At 48.9% G+C, this 12627-nt stretch overlaps 1 protein-coding gene across 2 annotated transcripts in view; it reads left to right on the top strand.

The window, feature by feature from the left end:
* Nucleotides 1-3085: 3085 nt before the first annotated feature.
* LOC110515515 (protein kinase C beta type) overlaps nt 3086-12627 on the top strand; it is a 66110-nt gene continuing 56568 nt past the window's right edge. For both annotated transcript variants that reach the window (XM_036942242.1, XM_036942243.1), the window contains exons 1-2: nt 3086-3238; nt 10490-10646. In XM_036942242.1, the coding sequence (XP_036798137.1) occupies nt 3115-3238; nt 10490-10646 (281 nt within the window). In that variant the 5' untranslated portion in view covers nt 3086-3114. The remainder of the gene's footprint in view (nt 3239-10489; nt 10647-12627) is intronic.

Raw genomic sequence — 12627 nt, 5'->3', positions numbered from 1 at the left:
CACAGCAGCTCTGTGGTAATACCCTGTAACAGAACTGGAGAGACACACAGCAGCTCTGTGGTAATACCCTGTAACAGAACTGGAGAGACACACAGCAGCTCTGTGGTAATACCCTGTAACAGAACTGGAGAGACACACAGCAGCTCTGTGGTAATACCCTGTAACAGACCTGGAGAGACACACAGCAGCTCTGTGGTAATACCCTGTAACAGAACTGGAGAGACACACAGCAGCTCTGTGGTAATACCCTGTAACAGACCTGGAGAGACACACAGCAGCTCTGTGGTAATACCCTGTAACAGAACTGGAGAGACACACAGCAGCTCTGTGGTAATACCCTGTAACAGAACTGGAGAGACACACAGCAGCTCTGTGGTAATACCCTGTAGCAGAACTGGAGAGACACACAGCAGCTCTGTGGTAATACCCTGTAACATAACTGGAGAGACACACAGCAGCTCTGTGGTAATACCCTGTAGCAGAACTGGAGAGACACACAGCAGCTCTGTGGTAATACCCTGTAACAGAACTGGAGAGACATACATACACTGAGTTTACAAAACATTAGGAACACCTTCCTAATATTGAGTTGCACCCCGTTTTGTCCTCAGAACAGCCTCATTTCGTCGGGTCATGGACTCTACAAGGTGTTGAAAGCGTTCCACAGGGATGCTGGCCCATGTTGACTCTACAAGGTGTTGAAAGCGTTCCACAGGGATGCTGGCCCATGTTGACTCTTAATGCTTCCCACAGTTGTGTCAAGTTGGCTGGATGTCCTTTGGGCGGTGGACCATTCTTGATACACTTATGGGAAACTGTTGTGTGAAAAACCCAGCAGCGTTGCAGTTCTTGACCCAAACCGGTGTGCCTGGCACCTACTACCGTCCCCCCGTTCAAAGACCCTTAAATAGTTTTCTATCTCATTCCCCCTCTGAATGGCACAGATACACACTCCATGTCTCAATGGCCTCCAGGCTTAAACATCCATCTTTACCCCGTCTCCTCCCCTTCATCGTTAACCCCTCCCCTTCATCTTTAACCCCTCCCCTTAATATTTAACCCCTCCCCTTCATCTTTAACCCACCCCCTTCATGTTTAACCCCTCCCCTTCATCTATAACTCCTCCCCTTCATATGTAACCCCTCCCCTTCATCTTTAACCCCTCCCCCTTAATATTTAACCCCTCCCCTTCATCTTTAACCCACCCCCTTCATGTTTAACCCCTCCCCTTAATCTTGAACCCCTCCCCTTCATCTTTAACCCCTCCCCTTCATCAACACCGATCTGAAGTGGATTTAACAGGCGACATCAATGAGGGATCATAGCTTTCACTTGGTCTGTCATGGAAAACAGCAGGTGTTCTTAATGTTTTGTACGCTCGGTGTCCAGCAGCTCTACGATCCTACCCTGTAACACAGTGCCCCCTTGTGGCCAGAAATGGGAACTTCAATACATTACATCAAACTTCATCCCAGAAAGACCAGAACTAAAATCTTGTTTAATTGGCCACAGATCCATTAAGCGCTGGGTAGATACAACACAGTGCCTCCCCCCCCCCCCCCTCTCAGCCACAGCACAGTGCCCCCCCCCCCCCCCTCTCAGCCACAGCATGGTGCCCCCCCCCCTCTCAGCCACAGCATGGTGCCCCCCCCCAGACAGAGACTCTCAGCCACAGCATGGTGCCCCCCCCCAGACAGAGACTCTCAGCCACAGCATGGTGCCCCCCACCCCCTCTCAGCCACAGCACAGTGCCCCCCCCCTAAACAGAGACTCTCAGCCACAGCATGGTGCCCCCCCCCCCGACAGAGACTCTCAGCCACAGCATGGTGCCCCCCCCCCGACAGAGACTCTCAGCCACAGCATGGTGCCCCCCCCCCCCAGACAGAGACTCTCAGCCACAGCATGGTGCCCCCCCCCCCTCTCAGCCACAGCACAGTGCCCCCCCCCTAAACAGAGACTCTCAGCCACAGCATGGTGCCCCCCCCCCCCGACAGAGACTCTCAGCCACAGCATGGTGCCCCCCCCCCGACAGAGACTCTCAGCCACAGCATGGTGCCCCCCCCCCAGACAGAGACTCTCAGCCACAGCATGGTGCCCCCCCCCTAAACAGAGACTCTCAGCCACAGCATGGTGCCCCCCCCCCCCCCCCAGACAGAGACTCTCAGCCACAGCATGGTGCCCCCCCCCAGACAGAGACTCTCAGCCACAGCATGGTGCCCCCCCCCCCCAGACAGAGACTCTCAGCCACAGCATGGGCCCCCCCCCCCCCAGACAGAGACTCTCAGCCACAGCATGGTGCCCCCCCCCCGCCCCCCCCCCAGACAGAGACTCTCAGCCACAGCATGGTGCCCCCCCCCCCCCCCCCCAGACAGAGACTCTCAGCCACAGCATGGTGCCCCCCCCCCCCCCCGCCCCCCCCCCCAGACAGAGACTCTCAGCCACAGCATGGTGCCCCCCCCCCCCCCCCCCAGACAGAGACTCTCAGCCACAGCATGGTGCCCCCCCCCCCCCCCCAGACAGAGACTCTCAGCCACAGCATGGTGCCCCCCCCCCCCCCGCCCCCCCCCCCAGACAGAGACTCTCAGCCACAGCATGGTGCCCCCCCCCCCCCCCCAGACAGAGACTCTCAGCCACAGCATGGTGCCCCCCCCCAGACAGAGACTCTCAGCCACAGCATGGTGCCCCCCCCCCCCAGACAGAGACTCTCAGCCACAGCATGGGCCCCCCCCCCCCCAGACAGAGACTCTCAGCCACAGCATGGTGCCCCCCCCCCCCCCCCCCCAGACAGAGACTCTCAGCCACAGCATGGTGCCCCCCCCCCCCCCCCAGACAGAGACTCTCAGCCACAGCATGGTGCCCCCCCCCCCCCCCCCCCCCCCCAGACAGAGACTCTCAGCCACAGCATGGGCCAAATGTCCACTTCCCATATTTGAGAAATGCAAATATCTGCCAAATTTCTCTTTTAACGTTTTCAATGAGGAAAATTAATGATTCGAATTTGGTTTGATTTCTGAATTGACTGGAATTGAAAATGGAATTGACCCCCAACCCGTGTGTGTGTGTGTGTGTGTGTGTGTGTGTGTGTGTGTGTGTGTGTATTTCTCTCTAGATTGTATGATGAACATCCACAACCGGTGTGTGGCCAACGTTCCCAGTCTGTGTGGAACGGACCACACTGAGAGGAGAGGACGCATCCAGATCACAGCAGATATCAAGGACAACAAACTCACCGTCTACAGTCAGTACACACACACACACATACACACGCACTCCCTGCAGCAAATCATTTAACCCCCTCAACTGGATTGATTCGCCCAGTGCATCAGTCTAAATTCCATAACAAAAAAATCCCCATCAGAATCTTTGTTTAAACTAGAGATATCTGTTTGTGTGCGTTGGATCAGAATCTTTGTTTAAACTAGAGATATCTGTTTGTGTGCGTTGGATCAGAATCTTTGTTTAAACTAGAGATATCTGTTTGTTTACGTTGGATCAGAATCATTGTTTAAACTAGAGATATCTGTTTGTTTGCGTTGGATCAGAATCTTTGTTTAAACTAGAGATATCTGTTTGTTTACGTTGGATCAGAATCTTTGTTTAAACTAGAGATATCTGTTTGTTTACGTTGGATCAGAATCTTTGTTTAAACTAGAGATATCTGTTTGTTTACGTTGGATCAGAATCTTTGTTTAAATTAGAGATATTTGTTTGTTTGTGTTGGATCAGAATCTTTGTTTAAACTAGAGATATCTGTTTGTTTACGTTGGATCAGAATCTTTGTTTAAACTAGAGATATCTGTTTGTTTGTGTTGGATCAGAATCTTTGTTTAAACTAGAGATATCTGTTTGTTTACGTTGGATCAGAATCTTTGTTTAAACTAGAGATATCTGTTTGTTTGTGTTGGATCAGAATCTTTGTTTAAACTAGAGATATCTGTTTGTTTGCTTCTCAATCCACAACATCTGCCAGTATCTCTCTTCCACATCGTCAGTGAAAGGTGACAAGAGTTAGAGCAGTCTGAGACATCCCGAAAATCGGTCTTCACGCGAACACTTCTGTAGCGTCCGAACAGTTTGACCGACAAAAATACTCTATAAAGGGGGGAGACTCTGAGGAACACGGCTGTGTTCTCCGAACAGTTTGACCTACCGAAATGGAAAGGGGAGACTCTGAGGAACACGGCTGTGTTCTCCGAATAGTTTGACCTACTGAAATGGAAAGGGGAGACTCTGAGGAACACGGCTGTGTTCTCCGAATAGTTTGACCTACTGAAATGGAAAGGGGAGACTCTGAGGAACACGGCTGTGTTCTCCGAATAGTTTGACCTACTGAAATGGAAAGGGGGAGACTCTGAGGAACACGGCTGTGTTCTCCAAACTGTTTGACCTACCGAAATGGAAAGGGGAGACTCTGAGGAACACGGCTGTGTTCTCCGAACAGTTTGACCTACCGAAATGGAAAGGGGAGACTCTGTGTTCTCCGTTTAGCTCTACGACCCCCAGGAGACTCATCTGAAGTCTGTATCATCCATGTGCCACAGTTTGTTTGGTAGAGTCCGAACCGTTTGGGCTGCAAACTAATGGGAGGCCACTGTGGAAAGGGGATGTTTTCATGAACAGCCCCTACCCCCCAGACTGGCCACCCCTCATAGCCTGGTTCCTCTCTAGGTTTCTAATCTCCACCCGGCACAGCCAGAAGAGGACTGGCCACCCCACATAGCCTGGTTCCTCTCTAGGTTTCTAATCTCCACCCGACACAGCCAGAAGATGACTGGCCCACCCCTCATAGCCTGGTTCCTCTCTAGGTCTCTTCCTAGGTTTTGGCCTTTCTAGGGAGTTTTTCCTAGCCACCGTGCTTCTACACCTGCATTGCTTGCTGTTTGGGGTTTTAGGCTGGGTTTCTGTACAGCACTTTGAGATATCAGCTGATGTACGAAGGGCTATATAAATAAATTTGATTTGATTTGAAGGTAACAGTACCGGGGTTTTTATTCCAAACGAATGGAAGTATGGAGGTAGTTTAGGACACTTAAACACCTGGTTAAATATGTCTCCTAGATTTAGGACACATAAACACCTTGTTAAACATGTCTCCTAGATTTAGGACAGACACTTAAACACCTTGTTAAATATGTCTCCTAGATTTAGGACAGACACTTAAACACCTTGTTAAATATGTCTCCTAGATTTAGGACACTTAAACACCTTGTTAAATATGTCTCCTAGATTTAGGACAGACACTTAAACACCTTGTTAAATATGTCTCCTAGATTTAGGACACTTAAACACCTTGTTAAACATGTCTCCTAGATTTAGGGCACTTAAACACCTGGTTAAATATGTCTCCTAGATTTAGGACAGACACTTAAACACCTTGTTAAATATGTCTCCTAGATTTAGGACACTTAAACACCTTGTTAAACATGTCTCCTAGATTTAGGACACATAAACACCTTGTTAAACATGTCTCCTAGATTTAGGACACTTAAACACCTTGTTAAATATGTCTCCTAGATTTAGGACACTTAAACACCTTGTTAAATATGTCTCCTAGATTTAGGACACTTAAACACCTTGTTAAATATGTCTCCTAGATTTAGGACACATAAACACCTTGTTAAATATGTCTCCTAGATTTAGGACACTGAAACACCTTGTTAAATATGTCTCCTAGATTTAGGACACTTAAACACCTTGTTAAACATGTCTCCTAGATTTAGGACACTTAAACACCTTGTTAAATATGTCTCCTAGATTTAGGACACTGAAACACCTTGTTAAATATGTCTCCTAGATTTAGGACACTTAAACACCTTGTTAAACATGTCTCCTAGATTTAGGACACTTAAACACCTTGTTAAATATGTCTCCTAGATTTAGGACACTGAAACACCTTGTTAAATATGTCTCCTAGATTTAGGACACTTAAACACCTTGTTAAACATGTCTCCTAGATTTAGGACACTTAAACACCTTGTTAAATATGTCTCCTAGATTTAGGACACTTAAACACCTTGTTAAATATGTCTCCTAGATTTAGGACACTTAAACACCTTGTTAAATATGTCTCCTAGATTTAGGACACTTAAACACCTTGTTAAATATGTCTCCTAGATTTAGGACACTTAAACACCTTGTTAAACATGTCTCCTAGATTTAGGACAGACACTTAAACACCTGGTTAAATATGTCTCCTAGATTTAGGACACTTAAACACCTTGTTTCTTATGATACATTGTAGTGGTACAGGCCAAAATCTGTGCTTTATCTATTTTTTTACTGGGGGGGGGGGGGGGGGGTACCTAAAGGGGTCCTACAATTCAGCTAAATGATCCCATGGTATGACCGTCTTAAACAATTCCATATGTCATCTCAGCACCCCTCCCTCCCCTCCCTCCACCCCAAACATCTTAGACCCTAAAGAATTACCAAGCAGGGTGTGGCTTTAAACTGGAGAGCTGAGTCTTGGTCGGAGCACTGTGTGTGTGTGTGTGTGCGTGTGTGATGGGGCGGAACTGGAAAGTCCATTATTTGATCAATGACCCAACGATTGACCCACATCACCAGGACACTCGGCTCACCCAGAGAAGAGGATTGATTGTTCTGTACTGACTAACTAAACTGCTGGTTAAGTGTTAACAAATGGGGCATTCAGAACCAAGTAGAGCTAGACAGAGCTGTTTAGAGAGGGGGGGGGGGGGTGGACAGAGCTGTTTAGAGAGGGAGAGGGTAGAGATAGACAGAGCTGTTTAGAGAGGGGGGGGTAGAGATAGACAGAGCTGTTTAGAGAGGGGGGGGTGGACAGAGCTGTTTAGAGAGGGAGAGGGTAGAGATAGACAGAGCTGTTTAGAGAGGGGGGGGTGGACAGAGCTGTTTAGAGAGGGGGGGGGGGTAGACAGAGCTGTTTAGAGAGGGGGGGGGGGTAGACAGAGCTGTTTAGAGAGGGAGAGGGTAGAGATAGACAGAGCTGTTTAGAGAGGGGGGGGGGTAGACAGAGCTGTTTAGAGAGGGAGAGGGTAGATATAGACAGAGCTGTTTAGAGAGGGAGAGGGTAGAGATAGACAGAGCTGTTTAGAGAGGGGGGGGGGTGGACAGAGCTTTTTAGAGAGGGAGAGGGTAGATATAGACAGAGCTGTTTAGAGAGGGAGAGGGTAGAGATAGACAGAGCTGTTTAGAGAGGGGGGGGGGTAGACAGAGCTGTTTAGAGAGGGAGAGGGTAGAGATAGACAGAGCTGTTTAGAGAGGGGGGGGGGTAGACAGAGCTGTTTAGAGAGGGAGAGGGTAGAGATAGACAGAGCTGTTTAGAGAGGGGGGGGGGGGGTAGACAGAGCTGTTTAGAGAGGGAGAGGGTAGATATAGACAGAGCTGTTTAGAGAGGGGGGGTGGGGTAGAGAGAGATGTTTAGAGAGGGGGGGGTAGACAGAGCTGTTTAGAGAGGGAGAGGGTAGATATAGACAGAGCTGTTTAGAGAGGGGGGGGGGGTAGACAGAGCTGTTTAGAGAGGGAGAGGGTAGAGATAGACAGAGCTGTTTAGAGAGGGGGGGGGGTAGACAGAGCTGTTTAGAGAGGGAGAGGGTAGATATAGACAGAGCTGTTTAGAGAGGGGGGGTGGGGTAGAGAGAGACCTGTTCAGGATAGAGATAGAGAGGGGGGTTAGAGATAGAGCTGTTCAGAGAGGGAGAGAGAGAGGGGGGGTAGAGAGATAGGGGGTATAGACAGAGCTGTTTAGAGAGGGGAGGGGGGGGGTAGAGACAGACAGAGCTGTTTAGAGAGGGAGAGAGATAGGGGGTATAGAGAGAGAGAGGGGGGTAGAGATAGACAGAGCTGTTTAGAGAGGGGGAGGGTAGAGACAGACCTGTTTAGAGAGGGGGGGGGGGTAGAGAGATAGGGGGGGTAGAGACAGACCTGTTTAGAGAGGGGGGGGGGGGGGGGGTAGAGAGATAGGGTGTATAGAGAGACCTGTTCAGGATAGCGATAGAGAGAGGGGGGGTAGAGATAGACAGAGCTGTTTAGAGAGGGGGGGTAGAGAGAGAGAGGGGGTAGAGAGAGAGAGGGGGGTAGAGATAGACAGAGCTGTTTAGAGAGGGAGAGAGAGAGGGGGGGTAGAGAGATAGGGGGTATAGAGAGACCTGTTCAGGATAGAGATAGAGAGAGGGGGGGGTTAGAGAGAGACCTGTTCAGGATAGAGATAGAGAGAGGGGGGGGGGGGGGTAGAGAGAGACCTGTTCAGGATAGAGAGAGGGGGGGTAGAGAGATACCTGTACCCTGTCCTGCTGTGTTACTGTAGCCTGTCCTGCTGTGTTACTGTAGCCTGCCCTGTTGTGTTACTGTACCCTGTCCTGTTGTGTTACTGTACCCTGGTCTGCTGTGTTACTGTACCCTGTCCTGCTGTGTTACTGTACCCTGTCCTGCTGTGTTACTGTACCTAGGCCTGTTGTGTTACTGTACCCTGTCCTGCTGTGTTACTGTACCCTGTCCTGCTGTTACTGTACCCTGTCCTGCTGTGTTACTGTGTTACCGTACCCTGTCCTACTGTGTTACTGTACCCTGTCCTGCTGTTACTGTACCCTGTCCTGCTGTGTTACTGTGTTACTGTACCCTGTCCTGCTGTGTTACTGTACCTAGGCCTGTTGTGTTACTGTACCCTGTCCTGCTGTGTTACTGTACCCTGTCCTGCTGTTACTGTACCCTGTCCTGCTGTGTTACTGTGTTACCGTACCCTGTCCTACTGTGTTACTGTACCCTGTCCTGCTGTTACTGTACCCTGTCCTGCTGTGTTACTGTGTTACTGTACCCTGTCCTGCTGTGTTACTGTACCCTGTCCTGCTGTTACTGTGTTACTGTACCCTGTCCTGCTGTGTTACTGTGTTACCGTACCCTGTCCTACTGTGTTACTGTACCCTGTCCTGCTGTTACTGTACCCTGTCCTGCTGTGTTACTGTGTTACTGTACCCTGTCCTGCTGTGTTACTGTACCCTGTCCTGCTGTTACTGTGTTACTGTACCCTGTCCTGCTGTGTTACTGTACCCTGTCCTGCTGTGTTACTGTGTTACCGTACCCTGTCCTACTGTGTTACTGTACCCTGTCCTGCTGTTACTGTACCCTGTCCTGCTGTGTTACTGTGTTACTGTACCCTGTCCTACTGTGTTACTGTACCCTGTCCTGCTGTTACTGTACCCTGTCCTGCTGTGTTACTGTACCCTGTCCTGCTGTTACTGTGTTACTGTACCCTGTCCTACTGTGTTACTGTACCCTGTCCTGCTGTGTTACTGTACCCTGTCCTGCTGTGTTACTGTACCCTGTCCTACGTTACTGTATCCTGGCCTGCTGATTATTGATCTCAGTAGTGGACAGATATAGTGTTTCTGGATTGGTTTTGGTGCTAAATAGTTCATTGATTTTAAATTCCCTGCTGGTGGTTTTACTCAGCCTGTCAGATATACAAACAGAGATGAATGTTTTCTTCAATCACTCTCATTGAGCAGCCCTCTCTACATCCTCTCTCCACCCTCTCTCCATTCTCTCTCCATTCTCTCTCCACCCTCTCTCCATCCTGTCTCCACCCTCTCTCCACCCTCTCTCCATCCTGTCTCCACCCTCTCTCCACCTTCTCTCCATTCTCTCTCCACCCTCTCTCCACCCTCTCTCCACCCTCTCTCCATCCTCTCTCCACCCTCTCTCCGTCCTCTCCTTCCTCTCTCCACCCTCTCTCCGTCCTCTCCTTCCTCTCTCCACCCTCTCTCCGTCCTCTCCATCCTTTCTCCGTCCTCTCCATCCTTTCTCCGTCCTCTCTCCACCCTCTCTCCACCCTCTCTCCACCCTCTCTCCACCCTCTCTCCATTCTCTCTCCACCCTCTCTCCACCCTCTCTCCATTCTCTCTCCATTCTCTCTCCACCCTCTCTCCACCCTCTCTCCACCCTATCTCCACCCTCTCTCCTTCCTCTCTCCACCCTCTCTCCTTCCTCTCTCCACCCTCTCTCCACCCTCTCTCCATCCTCTCTCCACCCTCTCTCCGTCCTCTCCTTCCTCTCTCCACCCTCTCTCCGTCCTCTCCTTCCCCTCTCCATCCTTTCTCCGTCCTCTCCATCCTTTCTCCGTCCTCTCCATCCTTTCTCCGTCCTTTCTCCGTCCTCTCTCCACCCTCTCTCCACCCTCTCTCCACCCTCTCTCCATTCTCTCTCCACCCTCTCTCGATTCTCTCTCCACCCTCTCTCCATTCTCTCTCCACCCTCTCTCCACCCTCTCTCCATTCTCTCTCCATTCTCTCTCCACCCTCTCTCCACCCTCTCTCCACCCTCTCTCCACCCTCTCTCCACCCTCTCTCCACCCTCTCTCCATCCTCTCTCCACCCTCTCTCCACCCTCTCTCCTTCCTCTCTCCATCCTCTCAAAGCAGCAATACAGTAGACAGTTCATTTCATTTGAATTACAGTTTGACAATTTGTTAACTATTTATCTTCCCCCTCCTCTCCTCTCGTCCGCTCTCCAGTCCAGGAGGCTTGTAACCTGGTCCCCATGGACCCTAACGGTCTGTCCGACCCCTACGTGAAGCTCAAACTCATCCCCGACCCCAAGAGTGACACCAAGCAGAAGACCAAGACCATCAAGTGTAACCTGAACCCCACCTGGAATGAGAGCTTCACATTGTGAGACATCTCTACTCTTTATAATATCTTTGATATACAGACCATCACATTTAGAGATATATTTCATGTTTATAATGTCTTTGGTTATACATTTTTTTTTTTGTTAAATGATGCGATATCTCCTTTATTTATAATATATTTGTTGTTAGAACCCTTAGGAGTCGGGAGAGCTCTAGACTTTACATTATCTTTGTTGTTAGAACCCTTAGGAGTCGGGAGAGCTCTAGACTTTACATTATCTTTGTTGTTAGAACCCTTAGGAGTCGGGAGAGCTCTAGACTTTACATTATCTTTGTTTTGAAGGAGATCCAGGCATCACACACAGATAAACATACAGAAGGAAAGCTTTGTTTCTCCTCCTCCCTTCTGTGGTGCTCTGATGGAGTCTGATCTCTAATCTGTCTGGTGTGTAGTCTCAGTTGGTCATCAATAGTTAGTGGGTTGTAGTCGATCGGTACCACGTCATCAATAGTTAGTGGGTTGTAGTCTCAGTTGGTCATCAATAGTTCGTGGGTTGTAGTCTCAGTTGGTCATCAATAGTTAGTGGGTTGTAGTCGATCGGTACCACGTCATCAATAGTTAGTTGGTTGTAGTCGATCGGTACCACGTCATCAATAATTAGTGGGTTGTAGTCTCAGTTGGTCATCAATAGTTAGTGGGTTGTAGTCGATCGGTACCACATCATCAATAGTTAGTGGGTTGTAGTCGATTGGTACCACGTCATCAATAGTTAGTGGGTTGTAGTCTCAGTTGGTCATCAATAGTTAGTGGGTTGTAGTCTCAGTTGGTCATCAATAGTTAGTGGGTTGTAGTCTCAGTTGGTCATCAATAGTTAGTTGGTTGTAGTCGATCGGTACCACGTCATCAATAATTAGTGGGTTGTAGTCTCAGTTGGTCATCAATAGTTAGTGGGTTGTAGTCGATCGGTACCACATCATCAATAGTTAGTGGGTTGTAGTCGATCGGTACCACGTCATCAATAGTTAGTGGGTTGTAGTCTCAGTTGGTCATCAATAGTTAGTGGGTTGTAGTCTCAGTTGGTCATCAATAGTTAGTGGGTTGTAGTCTCAGTTGGTCATCAATAGTTAGTTGGTTGTAGTCGATCGGTACCACGTCATCAATAATTAGTGGGTTGTAGTCTCAGTTGGTCATCAATAGTTAGTGGGTTGTAGTCGATCGGTACCACATCATCAATAGTTAGTGGGTTGTAGTCGATCGGTACCACGTCATCAATAGTTAGTGGGTTGTAGTCTCAGTTGGTCATCAATAGTTAGTGGGTTGTAGTCTCAGTTGGTCATCAATAGTTAGTGGGTTGTAGTCGATCGGTACCACGTCATCAATAATTAGTGGGTTGTAGTCTCAGTTGGTCATCAATAGTTAGTTGGTTGTAGTCGATCGGTACCACGTCATCAATAGTTAGTGGGTTGTAGTCGATCGGTACCACGTCATCAATAGTTAGTGGGTTGTAGTCGATCGGTACCACGTCATCAATAGTTAGTGGGTTGTAGTCGATCGGTACCACGTCATCAATAGTTAGTGGGTTGTAGTCGATCGGTACCACGTCATCAATAGTTAGTGGGTTGTAGTTGATCGGTACCACGTCATCAATAGTTAGTTGGTTGTAGTCGATCGGTACCACGTCATCAATAGTTAGTGGGTTGTAGTCGATCGGTACCACATCATCAATAGTTAGTGGGTTGTAGTCGATCGGTACCACGTCATCAATAGTTAGTGGGTTGTAGTTGATCGGTACCACGTCATCAATAATTAGTGGGTTGTAGTCTCAGTTGGTCATCAATAGTTAGTTGGTTGTAGTCGATCGGTACCACATCATCAATAGTTAGTGGGTTGTAGTCGATCGGTACCACGTCATCAATAGTTAGTGTGTTGTAGTCGATCGGTACCACGTCATCAATAGTTAGTGGGTTGTAGTCGATCGGTACCACGTCATCAATAGTTAGTGGGTTGTAGTCGATCGGTA

The sequence above is a fragment of the Oncorhynchus mykiss genome, chromosome 13 (genome assembly GCF_013265735.2).
Source record: "Oncorhynchus mykiss isolate Arlee chromosome 13, USDA_OmykA_1.1, whole genome shotgun sequence".
NCBI lineage: Eukaryota > Metazoa > Chordata > Actinopteri > Salmoniformes > Salmonidae > Oncorhynchus > Oncorhynchus mykiss.
The sequence above is the reverse complement of the archived record's forward strand: the minus strand, read 5'-3'. Positions and strand labels throughout refer to the sequence as shown.